The 21,938-nt window shown below is 45.3% G+C and overlaps 1 protein-coding gene across 2 annotated transcripts in view; it reads right to left on the bottom strand.

Annotated features, from left to right (window-relative positions):
• Positions 1 to 21,938, bottom strand: part of COG2 (component of oligomeric golgi complex 2) — a 159,107-nt gene that overhangs the window by 23,532 nt on the left and 113,637 nt on the right. For both annotated transcript variants that reach the window (XR_012226896.1, XM_073560121.1), the window contains exons 15-16: positions 17,316 to 17,458; positions 15,510 to 15,649 (exon numbers count right to left, since the gene is read on the bottom strand). Coding sequence is in view for 1 of the 2 variants with exons in the window: in XM_073560121.1 (XP_073416222.1) it covers positions 15,510 to 15,649; positions 17,316 to 17,458 (283 nt within the window). In the remaining variant the exon portion in view is untranslated. The remainder of the gene's footprint in view (positions 1 to 15,509; positions 15,650 to 17,315; positions 17,459 to 21,938) is intronic.

Raw genomic sequence — 21,938 nt, 5'->3', positions numbered from 1 at the left:
TAGCCTTACCGCCTCCAGCACCATCATAGACCGTCTTATGTTCCCCACTGCTGATTTCCCTCTCACAAATCCTGCTTGTTCTGGGTCTAATAGTTTAGGAATGATCTTTGCTAAATCTGCCATAATTTTTGCCCCAATCTTTAGGTCCTGGTTAACCAGGGAGATAGGCCGGAAGTTGGCTGGCTCGTCTGTCGGTTTGTCGCCCTTGGGGATGAGTTTTATATCGGCTATGTTCATGTGGTTAGGAATGGCTCGACCTCTCAGGAAGTCATTATACAGGTTTTTCAAGTGCGGAACAATCTGCTACTTCAGAATTTTATATAGGCTGGCGTCAAACCCATCCGGGCCAGGAGCCTTATGAACGTATAGATCCCCAATTACGCCCGAAATCTCTTCCTCCATTATTACTCTGTTTAACGCTAATAGATCGATTTCAGAGATCGTCGGGAGCTCAATACCCTCCAGCCATCTTCGTCTCAGTGCCGGGTCAGATCGTCAGGGCTCGTATAGGGAAGCATAAAACTTCCCCAGAATGCTATTTATTTCTCGTGGGTTAGTCGTTATGGAGTCGTCCTGCCATTTGAGGGCTGCTATTTGGGTCACTGTACAGCATCCTTTGGCCAAGTTGGCCAGCATGCGTCTGACCTTGTCGCCAAACTTATAAAGCTCGGCATCTCTTAATGATTTCCCAATCAACTCCCTCTGTCTAGCCCACGTGTCAAATTCTAGCTTTTCTTCCAACCAAGCTTTTTTATTGTCCTCAAGAGGGTGTTCTTGGAACCTGATGTAAGCTTGTCTGACAATATTACTCGTCTTTAGATATTGAGCAGTCACTCTTTTCTTTATTACTGAGGTGTGTGCTATAATTCTGCCTCTGAGTACCGCTTTAGCCGTTTCCCATAGTGTATGAGCCGTTGTAGTCTGTTGGTTGTGGTGTAAGTACTCCGTCCACCATTCCCTCAGCAGTTCAGTGAAGTCTTTGTAATTTTTTAAGAAATGAGGAAACTTCCATTTTATGTCCGAACCTCTTGGATGCAGGTCGTGTAGTGTGAGGGTAACGAGCATGATCAGAGATGACAATTGTCTATTTCTACCTCCTTGGCCTTTGAAGTCAGGCTCTCGCTAACTAGAAATAGGTCAATGTGAGACCATGTATTATGTGGATGGGAATAATGGGTATACTGCCGTTCGACCGGATGGTGCGGTCTCCATACATCTTGGGTCATTAGGTTAGTTGCAAAGTCGCGCAGTGAAGAGGCCTTCTTCCCCGGGTCAGAGCTGCTTCCCCCCCAAACCTTGATCTATCCTCAGTCCAACATGACCCCATTCATGTCTCCTCCAATTATCAGATTGTGTGTGCCCGTCGACAGTACGGAAGTGCTCAATGTATGAAAAAATAAGTCTTGAGCAGAGTTGGGGGGCATAAACATTATGAATGTCAAATGTTCCGCTGGGGGTTTCTAGGACCACACGGACATGTCGACCTTGATCATCATGCTAGTACATAATCAGCTTGTGTGGAAGTGCCTTGCTGACCAAGGTAATCACCCCCGCCTGTCTACCTTAGCTCCCGAACCATACAGCCCTCCCACCCAAAGTCTATGCATTCGGAACATGTCTTGTTGGGATAAGTGTGTCTCCTGGAGTAAAACTATGTCACCCCACAATCTTTTTAAGTGTCTGAGTACCAAAGACCGCCTTTAACATTCCACGATATGATCTTAACCATACGTGGTGGTGGTGCGTCTCATTGTTAAATGGTCTGTCTGTAAAGTAGTATAGTGAGTATTGGGCAGGATGACCAGTGGATGTCAAGAAATGAACTGTAGGAAGTGAACCAGAATTTAGATAAAGCACCTAGAGCGGTACATAGTAAGCAATAAAAGACTGAACCAGAAATTATTTGTCCCAACATGGGAAACAACTTACACATTCCCTTCCCAACTATCCCTCCCCCTCCCTCCTTCATCACTCGTTTTACATGTACTCCCATTTTTTCCAGTGTGACCTTCCACTTCCCTTTCACCAGCCCGACCTGACATCTGTATTGTCGGCTACTGTAAAGATATGAAAGTTCAGAGCATAGAAAAATGCAACCAATATATATCTACATGTTCGAAGGGGCCCACTGTGATAAGTCTCGAAAGTCCACGACGTCACCTCCAGCCCCGTGCATGTACATGACAGCCGGAATGCAACATCAACAGGCGGCGTCAGTGGAATCTCCCGTTTGGTGTTGTCATCGTAGGAGATCGTTCCTGGCGGAGCTCTCAAGTCGTCTGGTGGGTGGAGCGGCTGCTGTTGTCCTCGCTTTCTCTCACTGCGTCCCGGTGTCCATTGGGAGACTTGCAGAGGGTGTCATGAACGCTCTCAGAGCATCATTAGAGTCCTTCCAAATTTTAAAGGAGCCGTCCATTTGTCTCGTTTTGAGGATGGCGGGGTAGAGTAGTTGGAACTGGATGACTTTCTTATAGAGGAGGCTACAGATCTCACAAAAAGCCCTGCGCTTTTTAGCAACTTCTGGTGAAAAATCTTCAAAAATTACAACTATGTGACCTTGAAGCATCAGTGGCTGTCGTCTGCCTCTGAAAATGCGCAGTATCTTTTCTTTATCCTTAAAAACTAAATATTTTGCAACAGCCTGACGGGGCTTCTGGGCATGCTGGTCGTCGCGTTTGTCGCCATTCAAGTGTGGGCCTCTCAGCGAGCTCCCCCCGGGTGAGCCCACCCTGTGTGCTCTTTCTACCTTGCACTTGTCTTGTAATCCTAGGGCCTTAGGTAGTTCTTGCTCAAAATTGTCATTAAGCTGTTGGTATGTAACAGATTTTGGCAGCCCCACTATCCGGAGGTTGTTTCTTCGGGACCTATTCTCTACGTCTTCAAGTTTGTCTCTAATCCAGGAGCCCTATTTTTGGGATGTATCCAGCTCCTGCTCAAGTTTAATCATCCTGTCCTCCATATCAGACACTCTCTGCTCCAGGCAGTCCAACCTACTGGTATGTTGAGCTGATGTCTCATGGATTTTCTCCAGGGCATCCCTGACTGCCTCTTTCACTGCAGCCTTAATGTCCCCTGTGAGATACCCGGCCACCTCCCTTGCCAGCTCCTTGCGGTCCCCATATGGAAATGCTTCTGCTGCAGGACCTCCGCTACCAGGAGTGTCTGGACTGCGGTCTCCTTTAGGGCTTGTACGGGGTCCCCCCGTGTCTCCCCGCTCTGACCTGGTGGTTTTTTGCTGTGCCTCCGGCATTCTTTGTTTTCCCGCTCTGCGCCGTCACCTTATTAATCTCCATAGCTGCTCTGTGCGCTCCTGCGGCTCCGCTCCGAAGTCAGCGATCCACGTTTCCTACGTGTCGACGTAGCGGTGTTAGCGGGCACCGCATAAAGTGTTCTGCGGACACCAGTGGTCTAATGGAGTCGCTCTATGTTGGGCCGATGCACGGAGCTCCCTCACCCCGCTGCAGCCACGCTGGTGCCAAAACCAGAAGTATATTTTTGCATGCAATACAGAGGAAATGTGTCATCTTTAACCCTTTTAGAGATCATTTCATCTCCAACTTGCTCAACTATTCACAATAACAGTAATTTTGACCAGGGGTGCACAAACTTTTACATGCCAATGTATGGTGTAGGCTGGGAATGTACAGGTATATTTTAATATGTCTCCGTTACTGGTTACTACATTCAATATCAAACAGTAACATTTCAAGTGAATTATAAGAGGAGAAGGGGGACAACATTCCCCTGCTGTACTATGAACTGTGGTGGAGAATACACATCAGCACATTGTAGACAGGACGCCCAATGAATACTTCAGAATCTTGTTATAAGGATAAAATTTGTGTAAGAAAAATAGTATTATAGAAACCATTTCATGCCATCTATTGGCGAGTAAAATTTACTAAGGGTGAGTGAGGGCATGAAGCCCTCCTGACGGCAGACCCTGGTTAAAGAATTAGAGGGTGAAGTACAGTCACAGAATCATCATGTAAGTAGATAGATGTGTTAACCTTGATAAGAGTTTCTTGTAATTACTGAGATATCGAGGAGACCTGCTAGGTCAAAACGATCAACACCTGCACCATTATATGGTGCAGATGTTGATAGTTCTGACCTATAAATATATTGCTGTATTGGACACTATGTGCTGGTCTGCTCTTCTCATGATTAGAGATGAGCGAATTTGATCGGGTCAGGGCTTATTCGGCAAGCTATAGTGCTTACCGAATAAACTGCAGAGGGAGCCAAGCTTCCTGGATCACTCCAGCTGATCAGCGGTTCAGCTCCGCAGCTGCATGTGTTGCGGGTGTGTGACAGTCACGACACATGCATGAAGAGCACAACAAACAAACATCCGATCAAAATCACTCATCTCTACTCATGATGATCTTTCTGTTGAAAATTCATGAATTTGCAGATCACGTCTCAGAGGAACGGCTAATTTTGGAGCTGGGTGGAGGTGCCCTGTGTGTGCATTCAGTAATCAGAGGATCTGAGTAGCTGCAGCTCAGAAGTTCATTGTTTATCTCCTAAATTGCCTTTTAGGGTGTCTTCTAAAGCAACAGAGTATGGGGAATCACAGAATCACACATTATTGCGCCTGTGCTGTCCTTTAGTCTGTGAAGTTGTAGAGCAGGTTTACATGATGCTGGCAGCTCTCCACATCAGAGGATGAATTAGCGAAAGTGAGTAATTCATCAAGCGTCGTTTCAAAATCGTCTACTGTTTGATGGTATTTTTTTTCATCTTGGTAGAGTGTGGGGAATGCGGAACAGGGAATGCCCGTATTTTTAGAAATTTATACAGATCTCTCTGAGAAAAACCATCTGAATAGGTTTCTTGGCCTCAGCTTCTCAGTATCAGCTAATTTTCAGTATGGGAGAAAGATGTTAACATTTATAGCATATTGTCATGGCTGTTGTTGGTAGTCCCGGGACCAGGGTCTCGTTCCCTGTCCCCAACGCTAGGGGCGCTCTAGCTCGCCCTGGTCCCTGGAATACTTCTGACAGCCAAGCCACATACCTTGCCTTAGCTCCAGAAACCTCCCTCCATCTGTACCCTTCCCCATCCAGGGAAGAGGGGAGTAGTACTGTACCGTAATACACCAACCAGACTAACAAGGTAATACGAACAGGGATAACAAAAAATAGTATACATACAAATATCACACACAAGTATAACACAAGTATCAGAGGAATGCCACAGGGATTAGAGGATGGGGTTAAAACAAAGTAGGAAAACAAGAGGAATCACATACCCAAAACATGACAGTCACAGATCAACCAAATACCTTCTCAAATAACCACCAACAACCTCCAGCCATGCAGAAAAAGCTAGCTGTGACAGTGAGTGCTAGCCAGGGCACAGAGTATATAGGAGATAGGAGTGTGGCTAACAGTGAACAGCTGATCCTTAAAGCAGGAAAGCTTCCAGGAGCTCTGAACTGAGCAGATTAACTCCTGCACGGCTAAAAGAAACCTATACCGTTTAATATGACGGTGAAGTGCTTCTAATCAGTGCAAGAGTAGGAGAAATCAGACACGGCGGTCTTCTGGCTCCTCTCTGTCGCAGTAAACCCTTGACACAGACAGTCCCTTCTAATTTGCAAGACAGTTTGTTACATTTTTAAGATAAATATAAAATGTTAAGTATAAAAAATAAAATAAAAAAGGTGCTGCTGAGTAATATCTTCATAAGAATTTACCAAAAGAATAAGGGCTAAGCATTTAAACAGTCAGCATTTTAGCAGTACAACAGACAGGGTTTAAATTGACTAAAATGGGCAAGCTGCATCTTATTTATTCCATCTCTACGTCTGAAAGAGGGCTGTGCCTGATATTTGCACATTCCCCTCCAAGGAAAGCATACTACCATATGCCCTATCAGCCCTCACTATTTCCTCTTTATTCAGGATTTCTGCACTATGGAGGGCCCTGTCTTTCTATTCTCATTATAGGTTTATTACATTTTTAAGCAATCTGTCAACCCTTTTTTGAGATATCATATAATGATATCATTCAGTTGTGTGTCACATAAGGATTCTCTTAGTACTTTTGCTTCCCCCTGACCCCGCACCTTTCATGCATAAATACCTTTTTTTATATCGATTCAGATGTATGTAAACTGTCACAGTCCGGTCCGATGGGCGGGGCTTATCCAACTGCTCCCCCCCTCCCTATCTTGCTTTACACAAGAAGAAATGCATAGAGCAAGACAGGGAGGGGGGGGGGAGCAGGTGAATAAGCCCCGCCCAGCGGACCGGACAGCGGCAGTTTACATACATCTGAACCGATATAAACAAGGTATTTATGCATGAAAGGTGCGTTGTCGGGGAAGCAAAAGTACTAAGAGAATCCTTATGTGACACACAATTGAATGATATCATTATATGATATCTCAAAAAAGGGTGACAGATTCCCTTTAACTCCTTCCCCATAAAACCTGTTCTCACTTAAAGGACCAGCCCAAATGTTACAATTCTGACCACTTTATGTGGTAATAACTCTGAAATGCTTGAACATAGCCCAGTGATTCAGTTTTTTTGTGACATTGCCAAGGTTATTAGGCAACTAGGGGGTCTGCAATACCAAGACAGGTTATTACACTTGGGGTTATTTAGTTTGGAGAATCGAAGGTTTAGGGGTGATCTTATTACAATGTATAAATATATGTGGGGACAATACAAAGACCTTTCTAATGATCTTTTAACTCTTAGAGCTGTGACGGGGACAAGGGGGCATCCTCTACGTCTGGAGGAAAGAAGGTTTAAGCATAATCACAGACGCGGATTCTTTACTGTAAGAGCAGTGAGACTATGGAACTCTCTGCCATATGACGTTGTAATGAGTGATTCCCTACTAAAATTTAAGAAGGGACTGGATGCCTTTCTTGAAAAGTATAATATTACAGGTTATATACACTATTTTCCTTAATATTGCGTTGATGCAGTGAGCTAGTCTGATTGCCATATGTGGAGTCGGGAAGGAATTTTTTTCCCCAATGTGAAGCTTACTGTTGCCACATGGTTTTTTTTTGCCTTCCTCTGGATCAACATGTTAGGGCAAGTTAGGATAGGATATGGGTTGAACTAGATGGACTCAAAGTCTCCCTTCAACCTTAATAACTATGTTACTATGTTACTATGTTAATGCCAGTGGTAAATTTAGGTTGAAATTTGTTGCATTTATTTGTGAAAATATCAGAACTTTTGCAGAAAACTTCACAATTTTCAAAGTTTCAATTTATATATCCTAAACCAGTTAGTCATGCTGTTTAAAATAATTTATGAACAACAATTACCACATATCTACTTTACATTTGCATCATTTTTTAAACTTTTTTTGTTAAAAAGTTAGAAGGGTTACATGTTTATCATAAATTTCTAAATTTTTCCAACAAAATTTACAAAACCGTTTTAATAGGATAGTTTCACATCACTTAACAGCAGACAAAAAGGCAGCAACACTTACCTGCCCAGATCATGGAACAAATGCACTACAGGGTGCAGCCACTCTCCACCTACCCATTCCTGGAGGGGGTGACTTCCCAGTATGCAATTGCACACTAAAGGCCCGTATATTGCAATTGTATTCCCTCCAGGAATGAGTAGGTGGAGAGTGGCTGTTAATTTGGTATTTTGCACATGTGTTGCTAACATTTTGCTTTATGGGCTGGCTGCACCCTGTACCGAATTTGTTCCAAGATCTGGGCAGGCAAGTGTTGCTGCCTTTTTGTCTGTTGTTTAAATTGAATTTTTGGAGACCGAGTCTTCTTTAGTGGCTTTGCTAATTAGTTTAGTGTAGGGACTCGAAAGCGTGGGGACCCTCGGTGCGGGTTACGAGCTTACGTATTTTGGCCAAAATATCAACCAATACCTCACTATTTTTGTATTTTTTGCACTATATTATTCGGAGTGCAGCCAAGCCCAAACACATCTGGTCTCTCATGAGGGGTGTTCTCACTGTGATGCATTGACAGTGTTCTAGGCAGCCCGCCTAATCGAAAAGTAGGGGCATGACTAATAGGCTGTGAACCAGACATTATGCAGTTCCCTTGTGTGAACAACACCCTAAGCGGGCCTTTATTATGCAATTGTATACTGGGCAGTCACCCCTTTATGGGCTGGCTGCACCCTGCATTGGTTCCATGATTTCGGCAGGTAAGGCTACTTTCACACATCAGGTTTTCGGCGTCAGGCGCGATCCGGCGTTGCGCCGGATCCGGCAAATATTTCGTAAAACCGGATGTGACAGATCCGTTTTTCTGCCGGATCCATCTTGTTCTTGACAGACAAAACCGGATCCGTCTCATCCGGCTTTTGTTCCGTTTTTTGACGGATTACGCCGGATCCGGTTTTTAATATTGACCCTTGTGGCCTTCCGAACGGGATTGGCTACTGAAAAACTATATATAGCGTGTTCCTATAGCCCTTCTTTGACAGGTTGTAGAGGAGAAAGTGCAGGTTGGAGAGAAGAGCAAGTTACTGGCGAAGATGGATGTTGTGATTGGAAATATTTTGAAGAATTTGGCGGATTTTATAGCGGAGGCGAATCGTTTGAGGGTGATTGTTCTGGAGAAGGAGAGAGCGAGACAGCAGCGCATCAGGCATCGTAGACGACGTTTGTGGATCCACCCCATCACAGCCAAGAGAATGACGCGTGGGGTCTATTCTACACTCTGCATGGACCTTAGACGAAACCCGGATAAATTTTTTGGATATGTTCGGATGAAAATGGAGAATTTTGATTACTTGGTGGAGCGCATTGCACACCTCATAAGAAAAGCGGACACCTATTGCCGCTTCTCTGTTTCACCCGCAGAGCGTCTGATGGTGACTTTAAGGTAAGCCACATTTATTGGATGTGCTCGCATCAGAGCACACTTTCACTGCAATCTTGTTGGTGGTAGTTTGTATCTCCAAGTGTTATAGCTGACTTTTGGTATGTAATGCTGTGATTTAAAACTAATTGATTGTTTTTTAATTCCCCACAGATTTCTTGCAACTGGAGAATCCCTTTCGTCACTGCATTTCCAGTACAGACTTGGTATTTCCACCATATCTGGAATAGTGAAGTACACATGCCGTGTGCACTGTGGGACTCCTTAGCTGAAGAGTTTTTACCAGAGCCCACAACAGAGAGGTGGATTGAAATTGCTGACAAGTTTCAACAGATATGTCAGTTTCCCAACTGCTTGGGCGCTGTGGACGGGAAACATATCCGCATTGTAAAGCCAGCCGGATCGGGATCGGAATATTTCAATTACAAGAAATATTTTTCAATTGTCCTCATGGCCATCGCTGACGCGGAATACAAATTTATTGCTGTTGATATTGGGGCCTATGGCCGCTCCAATGACTCAAGTTTTCAAACTGTCTGCCATGGGGCGTAAACTGTATGGAAACACCTTCCAGTTCCCACCCCCTAGACCGCTGCTGCAAACATCTGGTCCACCTATGCCATTTGTCTGTGTAGGGGATGAAGCCTTCCAGCTGTCAGAACACCTTTTGAAACCGTACTCTAGCAGAGAATTGACAAGAACAAAACGCATTTTTAATTACCGCCCTACAAGAGCAAGAAGAATGGTTGAATGTACCTTTGGTATTCTGACAGCCAAATGGCGGGTCCTATTGACTGCGATCAACCTCAAGACAGAAACTGTGGACGAGGTGATCAAAGCATGTGGTACTCCACAATTTTGTTAGCTGCAAGGAACCCATTTCCATTGAGGACACCTCTGAAGAAACCACCTTGCAAGATTACCATGACATTACCACTAGAAGTTCTGTGACGGTATCAGTAATGAGGGAAAATTTTGCACTATACTTTATGTCACCTCAAGGCAGAGTACACTGGCAGGATGACAGAGTGTGAAAGATTTGTGCCCTTAACCAAACTTGTGTACCTTCTGTACCAACAGTATATACCTTTGCCAAACAAAGTTGGCTATCTTGTCATGGTCTTACTATTTTTACCTTTAGGCCACAGGTGTGTACCTGGTTGTGTTTTATGCAAAGTATTTCACCTTGTAACAAAAGTTGTGTACATTGTTAGGAAATCACCAACAATAAACACAACTTTTTAGGTGAAATACTTTGCTTCAAACACAACCAGGAACACAACTGTGGCAAAAAGGTAAAATTTACCCACAGTTATATACCTGGTTTTGAATACCTTTTTACCTTTGAAATACCCTGTATTTAACCTTTTTTTTAAACATAGTTCGCCGCAGAAAGAAATGACAGACAACCATTGTAAAACGATAATTTAACTTTTATTTAAATTATTTTTTTTTTGTAAAATGTTTTTAAAGTTTAAAAAACTTTTTTAATAAATGTTTGAAACCAACCAAATGGGTATTTTTATTACAACAAAAAACATTATAACTCGGTGTAGTGTGGGATGGAAATACTGCTGGAGGGGCTGCGGGACACTTCGACACTGGGAGTGTGGAGAAAGGACTGGGATCGTGGTGGGGAAGGAACAGTTAGAGGTGAAGGTGTGGAAAAAGCTACAGAATGGGTAGACATGTGGGAGGCAGAAGAGGTGGTGGGCGGTGGAGTGGAGGGTTGGGCAGGGACTGTAGGAGCAGATGATGTTGATGGCAAGTGGTAGGGGGGCAGGAGTTTGGTACGGGGGCAGGAGTTTGGTACGGGGGCAGGAGTTTGGTACGGGGGCAGGAGTTTGGTACGGGGGCAGGAGTTTGGTACGGGGGGAGGTGGCTGGTACTGGGGAGGTGGCTGGTGCTGGGGAGGTGGCTGGTGCTGGGGAGGTGGCTGGTGCTGGGGAGGTGGCTGGTGCTGGGGAGGTGGCTGGTGCTGGGGAGGTGGATGGTATGTAATAGGAGGGGGAGGATGGAAAGTGGCTGGAGGGGGTGCAGGTGGAGGAACTACTGTGGTGGGAGAAGGAGGTTGGGAGGTAATGTGCTGGAGAGCACCGTGGCATGAATGCATTACATGCATCTGCTGGGTAGGAGAGAGCGTTTCCATGCGCTCCACAACAGACCTGAAAAAGGTGTGGTTTGGCGAAGATCTTGCTTCTGAATGCATGGTTTGCAGAAGTGTCTTCACCTCCAGAATGCTGGAGTTGATCTGCTGAAAGCCTGCGGAGATTTGCTCTGACAAGACTTTTAGACAGTTCTGGAAAGACGCATTCAGATGCAAGAACTCTGGCGCATAAGTCTTTTCCTGACCCCTCTGCCGCTGCCGCCCAGTACCCGCAGGTGTACTAGAGGTGGCAGGGGCAGAAGGGTGGGGTAAAGGGAAATCGATCTCCTCACCAGCAGCTTCATGTAATGTAGGCGGCCACGATGCTCCTGTGCTGGTGGATGGGACAGATGGGTCGAATGTGTGGGAAGGCTGGGAAGGTGCAGATGTACCGGGGCGGTCGAAGTGTCCCTCGGTGCCGGTCTCCTCAGGGATCGCCTCAGAAGGGTCCAATCATGCAGGCTCCCGAGTGCTGCTCACCGTGCTGTGGAATAAAGAGAAAAAAAAACAATTAAAATAGTGACATGGTATGGCCCTGGCTGAAAAAAAAAAAGTTACATCTAAACATTTTTTTTCACATGTGGTGTGTAATATTTACCTTCTGGTGACCATTGTTTCCCGGAGGAACGACAGGGCTTGTGCGTACTTGTACTTGCTCCTGCGTCCTCCAGATCCACTCGGGGCCCGCATCTCTTTATTGAACTCCTTCTTGAAACGATCCCTCACAGACCGCCACCGCTTCACAATTCTGTCCCCTGAAACGAGAAAGGAGTGGTTAGTATACATCAGTGTTTCCCAAACTCCAGTCCTCATGGTCCCCAGGGGTCATGTTTTCAGGATTTCCATAGTAAATGGAAATGCTGAACACATGATCCGTGGGGACCACGAGGACTGGAGTTCGGGAAACACTGGTTTACATCAAGCAACCGGTACTGTATATACTTACGCTCTTTAATCTGGGCCCGAGCATCGAGGTCCTCCCAGCGGTCCACAAGGAGCGAACAGATTTCCTCCCAGAGTCGTCGGGTAACGATCAGGTCAGCATGGCGGCGGTCAGCCATATTCCATAGCGGCTCCCTTTCTCTGATGAGATCGATGAGGTGGTCCACATCAATCCCTCCATCCTCACCGTCAGAGTCGGGAGCACACTGTGAAGGCTGTTAAAGAAAAAGACAAAAATAACATAATTTGCCTCCACAAAAGAAATGAAATAAAAAGTGCAAAAAAACAAAGCAAAAATATTTATACTTACACGCTGGTGACCGCCGGGTTGCTGTCGCCGACGACCCTGGGAGGCACTGCGAGGACCTCTTGGCCGAGCACCAGATTGGGAAGACTAGAGAAGAAAACAAAAAATGTTATGTCTTTGGATGTAGGCATTTGTTTGCTGTGTGTGGTCTGCAGAACATTGTTTTCTATGTGTTGTGTGTAGTGTGATGTTGTGTTTCTGTGTTTGATGCAAAAAACTTACCAATTGTGAGCCCACTCCAGGTGTCTGTCCACCCCTTCCTTCTTCTTCTGGGAGCTCCTCTTCATCTTGTGATTCCTGTTTTGAAATAAAAGGCAATGAATAGACATATATTACAGAGATGATGGATTTTGGAAATAAAAACTTACCGTCAAACGCTGATGATGCGAGGGAGGGCTCCCAGAAGAAGATGTGCTGTCTTCCTGCTGGCCAGACTCCATGCCTGTGGGTGGTGTTACTGCTGCTGCCAGTGCTTCCAGTGCTGCCACTGTTGCTGCTGCTGCATCTCTTGGGCGGCTGTTGAATAAAGAGAAACAAAGGGGCAATGAATATCTTGATATTCCATGGCCCTAGTTTGGAGGAATGGGGGATTTGATAATTACCGTCTCTCATCTGCTGCTGGACTCCCCTCCCGTTGTTCAGCATGCTGCTCCATTTGGGGTGGTGGTGGTGCTGATGGTGCTGCTGCAGTGGTCTCCTGCCTTCTCCTGCGCCTGGTTGCTGTCTTGGGTGGCATGTTGGGTGTGGCTGAGGGTCCCACTGTCATGCTTTTATATGTGTGTCTTGTGGGCAGAGCTACTGAGCATGCTCAGACCAAAAAAACGGATCCGGCCACCGGATCCGGATGTCGCCGGATCCGGCGCATTGCGGCACTCATAGGCTTTCATTGTTTGAAAAAGCCGGACACGCCGGATCCGGCGTGTCCGACTTTTTCGCCGGAGACAAAAAACGTTACAGTAGCCGTTTTTTCCAGACGCCGGATCGCGACACATTGCCGGATCCGGCGAAAACCGGATGAAACGCATGGCCATCTGGTGCGATCCGGCGCAAATGCAAGTCAATGGGGGGGAAACCGGATCCGGCATTGCATTTCGCCGGATCCGGTTTTTGTCAACAGCGCCGGATCGCGCCTGACGGCGAAAACCTGATGTGTGAAAGAGGCCTAAGTGTTGCTGCCTTTTTGTCTGCTGTTTAAATTGAATTTTTGGAGATTGAGTCTTCTTTAGTGGCTTTGCTAATTAGTTTAGGATCACATCACGGTCAAAACAACTTTGAGGGCCTATGTGACAGAAAATACTCAAAAGTGACACCATTTTAAAAACTGCACCCCTCAAAACCACATTCAATAAGTTTATTAACCCTTTAAGTGCTTTGCAGGAATTAAAGCAATGTGGAAGGAAAAATAATGAACATTTTAATTTTTCCCACAGAAATGTTGCTTAAGTCCACAAGGATATATATTTTTTTTTATCATTGTATTCACATGCAATCCTTGGATCAAGGCTGGCATAGTTCCTGCATACCGGAAGATTATAATGAGTGGATCCATCATATGGATCAACTGAGTGTACATACAAGACATCCAAAGGGTGCGTGCAACAATATATATCTTCTTGCGGTGAATATACACCTACACTTTGACTATGCAACCTTGTCTCCCCTTTTAAATCTCTTTCCGATATCTTATTAAGTCCACAGGAGTAACAGGAGAAAATGGACTGCACAATACTTTGTGCAATTTCTCCCGAGTACACAGATACATCATATGTGGTGGAAAACTACTGTTTGGACAAACGGCAGGGCTCGGAAGGAAGGAGAGCCAATTGAATTCTGGAGAGCAATTTTGGCTTGAACAAACTGCAGATGCCATGTCACATTTGAAGAGCCGCTGACATGCCAAAACAGTTTAAACCCCCACAAGGGCCACATTGTGGAAACTACAACTCGAGGAATTCAATTAGTGGTGTAGCTAGCATTTCCTGAGTACACCGATATCCCATATGTGCTTAAAAATTACTTTTCAGGTACAATGCAAAGTTCAGAAGAGAAGAAGTGCCATATCGTAATGCACAATGGCAGAGCACCTGAGGTACAGTACCAGAACAGCAGATCCCCCCCATAAGTGACCTCATTTTACAAACTACACCTCTCAATGAATTTATGTACAGGTGCAGCGAGAATGTTGACACCACATGTCTCACAGAATTTCATACTACTGGAAGGTAAATGATCTAGATAAGCGAACTGAAGGTAAACTAATTAAATTTGCAGACGATGCAAAGCTAGGAGGGATATCTAACACTAGAAAAGACAGAAAGGTTTCATACGATCTAGATAAGCTTGAATAATGGGCAGCGACTAATGGAATGGTATTTAACTGGGAGAAATGCAAGGCTCTACATCTGGGCAAGAAAAACAAAAATGACATCTATATAACAGGAGGAATAGAACTAAGCAACAGCATGTGTGAAAAAGACTTGGCTATACTAATAGATCACAGACTGCATGAGTCACCAGTGTTATGCAGCAGCCAAAAACGCAAACATAGTTCTAGGATGTAATAAAAGAAGCAGAGAGTCTAGATCATGTGAAGTAATTATCCTCCTCTACTCCTCCTTGTTCAGACCTTATCTGGAATACTGTGTCCAGTTCTGGGAACCACATTTTAAAAAAGACATTGAAAAACCGGGGCAAGATCAGAGAAGAGCTACCAGGATGGTAAGCGGACTGCAAAGTATGTCCTACAAGGAACAGTTAAAGGATCTGGAAATGTTTAGCTTGCAAAAAAGAAGGCCAAGAGGAGACTTAATAGCTGTCTACAAAGATCTGAAGGGATATCACAATGTAGAGGGATCACCCTTATTCTCATTTGCACATGGAAACACGAGAAGCAATGGGATGAAACTGAAAGGGTTAAGGTACAGGTTAGATATAAGAAAAAAAACTTTTTGACAGTGAGGGTGAACAATGAGTGGAACAGGCTGCCATGAGAGGTGGCGAGTTCTCCTTCAATGGAAGTTTTCAAACAGAGGTTGGACTGACATCTGTCTGAGATGGTTTAGTGACTCCTGCATTGAGCAGGGGCTTGGACACGATGACCCTTGAGGTTCCTTCCAACTCTAACATTCTATGTTTCTGTGTGGCTGAAGAGGCATGTTTGAAATAGGAGTGATAAGAGCTTTTACAGGGGTCCGTAAACTCCCAAAGCACACTAGCTTACATTCATTTAGGCAAAAATTCTTGTATACAAAATATTAGTAAGGCAGGGTCACTCACTTGTGTGTACATTCAGAGAGGGTTCCTTTTAGCCATCCTTGCCTAGTTGCCATTTTTACTTTGTTCCCATACTCATGCTGAAGTTGGAACAGTGGCTTGAGAGCATTGTCCACGTAGGATGATGCTTTGGTAGGCACCTCCTGCAAACAATGTGCATTTATTTCTCACAAGATACTGTTTTCACTTAAATGACATCACAAGAAGAAAAAAAAGGTGCAATAAAACCCCCTCTAAATATTTTATGTCCATGGGGAGATGTGATCAATAAAATTAAGTTTTGGTGAAAACTTTGCAGCTGTGTGATTTTTAACCTTTATTTTTGAAACTTGTAATTCTCAGATAATATTTTTGCAAACAGAAAATGTTATATAATAGGTTATTTTCAAACTGGACTGTTTATTACAAAAATTATGCTACAAAGCTGGCTATATCAACCACCAAAAAATATGAGTACCGGCCCCTACACAGTGCAAAATTCTTGCGAGTTATATAATGGATGTGGATGTATGGAGTATGCCATGTGCCGGCAGTACTATACAGCAGACACCCCGCTGTAGTAGTTGCTCTTGGTGGTAGTTCAGAGCATTCCTCAGGCATCCCAGCTTCCATGTTTTCAAACACTAGATGAAGGCGCTTGTGGCCACATCAGTCAGCTTCCTCCAATTGTAAAACACGTCATGGGAAAGCTGTAATTTAATAGAGGGAGGGTGCAGGACAGAGCTGATCGCATGATGCTACCATCATATGTCATTTTGAGAACAGGATAGCTGTGCCATCTGTAAGGAAGATTGCACCACCAGGCAAGTGGTGTCTAACAAAGGATGACAACTAATACTTATATATTAGAAGTGCCACAAAACTTTCCAAACATTTTTTAAACTAAAGATAAAGTGGTCAATCCCTTTTCACATTTTGAGGCAAGAAAAATTCTCCATCACACAAACCATATTACATCTCTGAACATGGTAGGCTACAGAGCCTGCCATGGGACTATGGGGCACTAGTTCATAAAAAGACCACTCGGATTTGTAATGGTTTTTAAACACAGTCGTATAGTCAGTTTGTTTTTGAGTGGATCTATTTCAATATGAAAATACACATGCCAGACACGGGGGCCTTGACAAGCCATAGAAACCTATGATCACATCTCAGGGGCGCTGGTAGAGTAATAGAAACTCCTTAATGTGTGCTTGCTGACTACTGCATCTGTGGCAAAGGGATGAACGGCTAGCACAGGCGTTATTTCTGATCCTGGCCATTACAGCTGACATCCAATGCTCAGGAACTCCTCACCCCTGTGACATAACTGGGCACTGAGATGCGTAAAGTTATTAAAAACGTGAACTCAGTTATGCGTTTTTTCAGAAAGGAGTTAACAAAGGAGAAGCACTGCCAGGGCCCACAGAGAAGTAATATGCACAGAACCTGTACGGCTCTAGGTATAAAGGGGCGTATTTATAAACCGGTCTAAAAGACAAACTACCCTTATGCCCATAGCAGTAGATCAAAGCACAGTTTTCAGTTTAGAGGCTGAAATGTGCCTGTGTAAATGGGATTTTCCCATCTCATATAGCGATATCTCCAGTATATGCCATCAGTTATGATCTGTGGGGAGGCACTTCTTAGGAATAATCTCTAAATATCAAATCATCTATTACTTTTCATTTCTTGTTAACCTAAGATACCGTAAATTGATTTCAACTGCATCATGTTCTCTTCAGTCAACATGCAAATAAATCTAGATATATCCCAAACAAAACACACAGATTACTTAATAGTTCACTTAATGGAAGTCAAGTGACTAACTTTGTTTGTCCTTCTGTAAAGCCTAGGGACTTCTACCGCACTTTTAAAGTATATCAGGCATGATTCTCCAAGGTCCACAGAGATTTTGCCATTTATAGCTGACAGCGGAGCTGATAAAGAACTGGATATGTCTCCCAGTGCGCCTAGAAAAACACAAAAATGAGAGAATTCAGTATTTCACGTTTTTGTGCGGTCGCCGCACACGTCAAATCGCCACATGCTGACGCATCCACATACAACGCATGTCCCTGCGTACCCAATGTTAAAGACAGGTACGCAGGGAAACGCAGGACGCATGCAGAAGTAGGCGGCCATCCGCAGCCCTCCTGAACGCAAATGTGAACCTAGTCAAAAGTGTTTTTTAAATTACTGAAAGGAGAGAAATTTTTTCCATCGTAAATATCTTTTAATTTTTTTTAAACCGAACTCTGACCAAGGAGGGGAGAATGTGTGACTGTATAAAGAGGAAATAAACGATATAGGGAGATTTTGCAAAGAGTTGAATTTGTTTATCCCGCTTTTTGATTTAGCCAATTTTTTCCATGTGTAGATAGAGGCAATGAAGATAAGGGTGGTCATGAACATTAGAGCTTTTATTTAGTAATTTTTTAAGTAATAATTCACGTGGAGGCTTATTATTGTTCAATGTAGTTTCTAGTTCTAACCAGGCTGGAGATTCATCAGAAGACAACCAGTGTATACTCTGTTTTATAAGGTTAGCACAATAGTATGCTGTGATGTTTGGAAGTCCCAGTCCACCAAATAGTTTATTTTTGTATAAAATGTTTGCAGAAATTCTTGCTTTTTTTGTTATTGCAAACAAAAGAATTAATCAAAGTTTGAAGGCTTGTTAGATAGGATGTTGAGATTTTTAGAGGGAGAGTTCTAAAGACATATAGGATTTTACAAAGAATAAAGGTTTTAACTGTTAAAGCCTTACCCCAACATGATAAGTCTTTATTGCCATAGAAGGAAAAGTCTTTGTCATGCCCGCCATGTCTGATATGCCGCATGACCCCTGGAGCAGGGTGCAAGCTCACCTAAAGGGGGTTTTACACTAAGCGATATCGCTAGCAATATCGCAAAAACGTCACTGGTTTTATGACGTTATAGCGATATTGCTAGCGATATCGCTATGTGTGATACTTACCAACGACCGGCTCCCCCGCTGTCCATCGCTGATTGCGCGAGAATGTCCGGCTCCATTTCTCGTCGGGCGCTTCCTGCTGAGACTTCCTGCTGTGACGACGAGCGACGCGTGGAGGCGGGCGGGAGGACGTCAGGATCGCTGTGTGTGAATGGTAAGTATCGTGCGCTGCGTCGCTGCTGCATCGCTGTGAGGTCTTTCTGTATGAAAGCTCACTAGCGATCATTTAGCGATGCATCAGCGATCCTGACCGGGTCGGATCGCTGGTCGGATCGCTGGCGCATCGTTAAATGTAAAAGGGCCTTAACAGTCTTGCTTGTCATGTCTTGTGTGCTGCATGACCCCTGGAGCAGTGTGCACGCGCACCTCATGACTGTTGTGCTGCATGATTCCTGGAGCAGTGTGTACGTGCACCTCATGACTGTTATGCTGCGCCACTCCTGGAGCAGTGTGCATGCGCACCTCACCTCATGGCTGCAAGCCGTTGCTGTGTGCGCACCCGTCCCTGCTCTGCCTGCTGTTATCGTCTCTATGGTCCTGGAGGCCCTGATCATGTGACCCTCTCTATGGTCCAGCAGAATCTGATCTAGCTAGCCTCTGTATGATCCTTTAGGATCTGAACCGGAAGTCCTCTCCTGGTTCTGACCCGAAAGTGCAGGTGCTAATGCCCTATATCAGACCGCCCCTTCCTATGGTCGGGGCCTGAGTATTGTGTTGCTTCCCTTCATGGCTGCTTGGTCGCTCCCTGCATTCTGTGCCCCTGCACTCTGCCCTGTTGTGCATCTCTGCACACGCTCTGTGCTTGTATTCTGCCTCTTGTCCCGTGCCATGTCTTGTGTTGTCTTTTGTGCCATGTTTTGTCTCTGTTATTCTTTGACTTGTAGTACTTCCTCTGTTCTCTTCCTTTGCCTGTTTCGCCATGTCTTGTCTCTGCTATTCTTGGACTTGTAGTACTTCCTATGCTCTCTGCCTTTGCCTGTTTCGCCATGTCTGGTCTTTGCTATTCTGAGCCTTGTAGTACTTCTCTTGTTCCCTGTCTTTGCCTGGTTTCCCTTACTCTGTCTTCTGGTGCTCTCTTGCACATTCCATGTCTAGTCTCAAGGTTCTGCCTTGACCCTGCTCTGGGCTTCGGCCTACGCTCCGCTGCTAGACTCTGTCCTATGGTGCTCTCTAGCACATTTCATGGCTAGTCTCAAGGTTCTCCCTTGACCAGGCTCTGGGCTTCGTTCTACACTCCGCTGCTAGCCCTATACTCTCTCTGACCCGGCTCCGTGCTTCTGCCTACATTCCGCTCCTTGTTCTGTACTTTGCCTAGCCTTGCCTCTTGCCTTACCTTGTTTCTTCTTGTGCCCTTTGCACGCGCCTGGCCTTTCCTCGCCTGCCTGTCTGTGCCTCAGCCGTGCCCGCCTGCTTGTGCCTCAGCCATGCTCGTCGGCCAGTGACTTAACTGTGTTCGCCTGTTGTGCTTCAGCCGTGTTCGCCTCAGTCTTGCCCGCCAGTCTGAGCCTCAGCCCGACCAGCTAGCCAGTGCCCCAACCGTGCTCTGTGCTTCCTTGCACCCACGCTGCCCCCGCACTGTGCATTGCGTGCTCTCTTAGAATGCGCAGGCCCTAGCCTGCTCCTTGGCATACCTCCCCGTGCTTCTCTAAAGCATGCGCAGGTTTCGCCATGTACCCTGTAGTGCCCTCTAGCACGCACGGGCCCTAGTCTGTACCCTGTTGTGCCCTCTTGCACGTACAGACCCTAGCCTGTACCCTGTCATGCCTCCTAGCACGCGCAGTCCCTTGCCTTAGCCTGAACCCTGGCGTGTCTCCTAGCACGCGCAGGCCCTTGCCATAGCCTGAACCCTAGCGTGCCCCTCTGCACCCGCAGGCCCTTAGCCTGAACCTCAAAGCACAACGTGTTCCCTAGCACTTGTGGGACCCGTTGTTAACCATGTACCCTGGCGAGCCTCCTAGCACGGCCAGGACCATTCTTTGTACCGTGCCCCTGGCGTGCCTCTAGCACGCGCAGGACCTTGAACCTTGGATCCTGGTGGCTTCCCTAGCGCGCCCAGGACCTTGAACCCTGGCGTGTCCCCTAAACACACACCATGCCTAGTGTGTTGAACCCTGCCTTGCACCTTGCCCTGGACCCTGGCGTGTCCCTAGCACACACCTTGCCCTGGACCCTGGTGTGGTCCTAGCACGCACCCTCTGCCTTGAACTTTGCCTTGGACCTTGGCATGTTCCCTAACGCACCATGTCTGGAGCTCTGTTGTGCCTCCTTGCCTGAACCCTGGTTTGCCTGCCGGATGCCCGGAACCTGACAATCACTGCCAGAGATCATAAGCCTGACGACTGTGGCCTGATGTCCGGAGCTGATGTCCGCAGCCTGATGCCCTGATCCTGTCAATCGTTGCCAGCAGTCCGGAGTCTGATGCCATCGAGCCCTTGCCTGTACCATGCCATGGACCTTGGCGTGCCCACGCATGCACCTTGCTGTGTTTTCTCTGTTATCACGTCTTGCACCTGATGTTACCCCGAGTTCGTTTTAATGAAGATACCTTGAAACCACGCCTTGTCTTGTCTTCTGCACGTCCCTTGTCATTAGACACTTGTGTATTCCTTGAGCCGGCCGTCTGGTTCCAGCAGTCGTGGTGGCTCATCCCCTTGGTCTTACCCCTGACACTCCCTGTATAGGGGGTTGTTCCTCACAAGGTCAGCTCGCCCTTGGTGGGTGGGTGCCACGACCCAGAGGGTCCACTCTAGAATAGGGACTCAGCGATAGCTGACTCCCTCACAGTCTTTAGTAATAGTGTCGATTAAGGATTTCAGGTTGGTGGGGGTTAAGGTTTTTTGTGATGGTTAAGCCTAAATATGTAATGCTATCTTCTGCCCAACAAAATGTAGATATCTTTGATTTGGGCATCTTGGTGTTCTTCAATAAGCTCAAAAGTTGCAAAATTTTTTATTACAGTTATAACTCCAGCTTTTTCTTGGGGTTTGTAGATTCAAATATGTTGGGGAAATTTTTATGAGAAAATATAGAATTATCCTTCATAAATTTTGTTTCTTGAATTCATATTATATCAGCATGTAGATTTTTAATTTCTCTCCAAAGAGTAAATCTTTTTTGAGGGCTATTAAGGCCTCTTACATTATATGTCATGTTTTATACTCATTTTGATAGTTAAGAATTGAAAGGTTAGTTTTTGAATTAAGCAAGTGTCCCAGAAATGTTCCTCACAATATTTCGTAGACCGAGAGTGTATATTCTACAATAGGGTTCAATCATTACTAAGTTAACAGACTATAATAAAACAAAATAATGCTAAGTAAAACAATAAACTAGAGTCCTCTAGAAGGAATCCTGTGCCACTAGTGGATTATCTATATTTTGTTGGGGGGAAAAATAAGTTTGTGGAAAGAGGACCTGAAGTAGTAACCTCTAATATGGGGAACTGAAGTATTTGTAAATTAAGAACAAAATCAAGT

The sequence above is a fragment of the Dendrobates tinctorius genome, unplaced genomic scaffold, assembly GCF_039654945.1.
Source record: "Dendrobates tinctorius isolate UK_male_01 unplaced genomic scaffold, ASM3965494v1 ptg000293l, whole genome shotgun sequence".
Classification (NCBI taxonomy): domain Eukaryota; kingdom Metazoa; phylum Chordata; class Amphibia; order Anura; family Dendrobatidae; genus Dendrobates; species Dendrobates tinctorius.
Note: the sequence above shows the minus strand (reverse complement) of the source record. Positions and strands in the feature narration are given on the sequence as shown.